This window comes from Penaeus monodon, chromosome 33 (genome assembly GCF_015228065.2).
Source record: "Penaeus monodon isolate SGIC_2016 chromosome 33, NSTDA_Pmon_1, whole genome shotgun sequence".
Lineage (NCBI taxonomy): Eukaryota > Metazoa > Arthropoda > Malacostraca > Decapoda > Penaeidae > Penaeus > Penaeus monodon.
In genome coordinates, this window is record NC_051418.1 from 10,623,216 (window position 1) to 10,625,743 (window position 2,528).

The following is a 2,528-nucleotide window of genomic DNA, read 5'->3' on the forward strand; positions in this document are numbered from 1 at the left end:
GAAATTTTGCATCATTCATTCATATTTATGCTTTACTTATTAATTTACTGTTACCTAATTTATTAAGTGAAAATTAATCATGGGTTCCTAGTTTTAACTTTCTTGTAAAAGAGTAGAAAAGTATTGGTGATATGGTGATATATTGTGTTGCAAAAGATGTGTAATAATGGAATATATGCTGTAAGTTTTGTACTTCAATTTCTGACACTAATAAATATTTCCAGTTACCACCAAATTTACGAACACATACACCAGCTGGCAGACAGGACAGAGTGATTCATTTACCATAAATCTGGTTGTCAAATACCCCGAACAAACTGTTTTGTATATTCCGGGGTTTTGGTATGTGCTTAAATGGGCATGGATACAATATTTTGCTGTGTTAGTGATCTTGGCATATGTTATCAGTCTAATTAAGGACTGGGTTTACCAGAACCAGGTTGTGTCAACATGGGTTCAATTCCCTTCAAAGAAAGAAAAGTAAAGAATTCTGCATAAAAATTCTTAGTAAACTGAAATTTCTGTTGTGTACAATTACAATGCATTTATCTAGTCATAATCAGTGATTAAGGTTTTAGAGAGTCAGGTGTTGATATTCTTCCAAAGAAGTCATTTTGCCTATGTCCAGTATGTGTTAATTTTTTGCTTATAATCTTATATGGTAATACAGAGTTCATGTTTTTTATTAATAGAACTGTACTGTGCCTACCGTCCAAAGTGTATATCATTGATTTGTAAAAGCTATACTTTAAAATTTACTTATTATTTTGTAAGAAAATCAGATTGATTATAGCATGACTGGAATGTGGACATCTGTTGCCATCATTGTTCTATGAATGTCTTTCACATGTGTAATCAGGTGTATGTAGTAGTAGTCTCCCGACTTTGACATATCAATAAAACAAGTCGGTTATGGATACACTATCTTTTGAATGGCAGTACCATATCCCTGCTTAAGGCTTTGCCAATACAGCCAAAACAGGTGTGTCCTCTAAGTTTTATTTTAAACCATATCTCTTAATATCTCTTAGAGAATTTAATGACATCTCATTAATATCCACAGTACCCATCATTTGATGGGTACTGGATGTGTGAATGGCTTTTAACTACATGAAAACTACATGAACTTCTTTCAGAGTACTTACCAAAGGCAACTCTAGAACCCATTACTATCAGTGGCACAATACAGCTCCAGAGGAACCAGGGAAATCATGGTTCAATAGCTATTGTAAACTTTAATCATTACAAATTAATCACTAAGTCAGTGGTGAGGTGCTTGGATGGAAAAATGAGGAAAGTAGCAAATATTGATATCATTTCAAATTTCTGTCTATCATTGTATGTAGTAGTTTCAGAAGAGTTCAAGATCAATGTCATGGTACTATGTTAATATGTTTTTTTAATACAATTCAGCATGTGCCATTTTTAAAATTTAAATCCTATATTATATGGTATCAGTGCCTCAGACTATAAACATAAAATATCTTCAAAAATTACTTTATACTTTAAATGGTTGTGAAGGATTTGAATGAAGGCATAGATTTAACAGTAGAGTATCCATTTTCTTGTAAACAAATATTTTGTATGATTGGACTACAAAAATAAATATTTTTGTTATTTTATTTACATCATTCTGTATGATTGGACTGCAAAGAAATATATTTTTGTAAGTTTATTGTATTGATGTTTTTTTTCTTTTCCTTTGTATTGATGTATTTGTTTTCTTTTCATTTGCATTAATGCCATTTTTTCTTCAAATAGGAATATTTTTATTTACACATGGCAAATATAGAGATACTGGAAAAAAAGCATTAAATTAAATTAGACTTTCCTTGAGAATCACTGAGTAGGTTCTCCAAGCCCACTCAATAATAGATAAATATTTTTCTAGACAGTGAAAAGATACAATGAGGTCTGATAGGTTGAAGTTGCATAAGTGTATCTAGTTGACTTGTACTGTATCTTGCCAGTATTGCATTTAAATAAAAAAATAATTTTTGTGTATATTTATTTTATTAAATATTTTAAATCAAGTTGTGTTTTGAGACTATGACCTGAGAATAAAAAAGAAAAACTAAACAGTATTCAAATCTGCTGAAACCATCACTCTAGCAGCACATGAAAGTAATAATTATTACATGTAAAGACCTGGTTTTAAATAAAATTAGAATGCGTATCTAATTGTGGAAAAAAAAGCAAATTTTCTTCTTTCATTTTTATTACAATGCAGTTTTACTGACTTTGTGCATTTATAGATAAGAGATGCATAACAATGTTACAGAATTAGTGCAATATTCATCAGAAATATGAGGCATGCTAGTCTGCCAGTTTACTGACCTTGTTTACTCTTGAAAAAGTTGAATTTTTCAGTAAGCTAAGAGCATTATATAGCCAGACAATAGTAGGTTATTCTCTCATAAAACAATGGAAAACTTACTGTAACTACCACACTAGTTTCCCTTAGAATTTTAACTGATTTTTTTTCTAGCCTTCTTATAGATTTGTTTCACAATCCTTATCTTTGCATT

General features: G+C 30.3%; 1 protein-coding gene across 1 annotated transcript in view; it reads left to right on the forward strand.

The window, feature by feature from the left end:
- Positions 1–2,033, forward strand: part of LOC119594005 (transmembrane protein 231-like) — a 6,415-nt gene extending 4,382 nt beyond the window's left edge. The window contains exon 5 of the mRNA XM_037943033.1: positions 225–2,033. Within this exon, the coding sequence (XP_037798961.1) occupies positions 225–484 (260 nt within the window). The 3' untranslated portion in view covers positions 485–2,033. The remainder of the gene's footprint in view (positions 1–224) is intronic.
- The last annotated feature ends 495 nt before the right edge of the window (positions 2,034–2,528 follow it).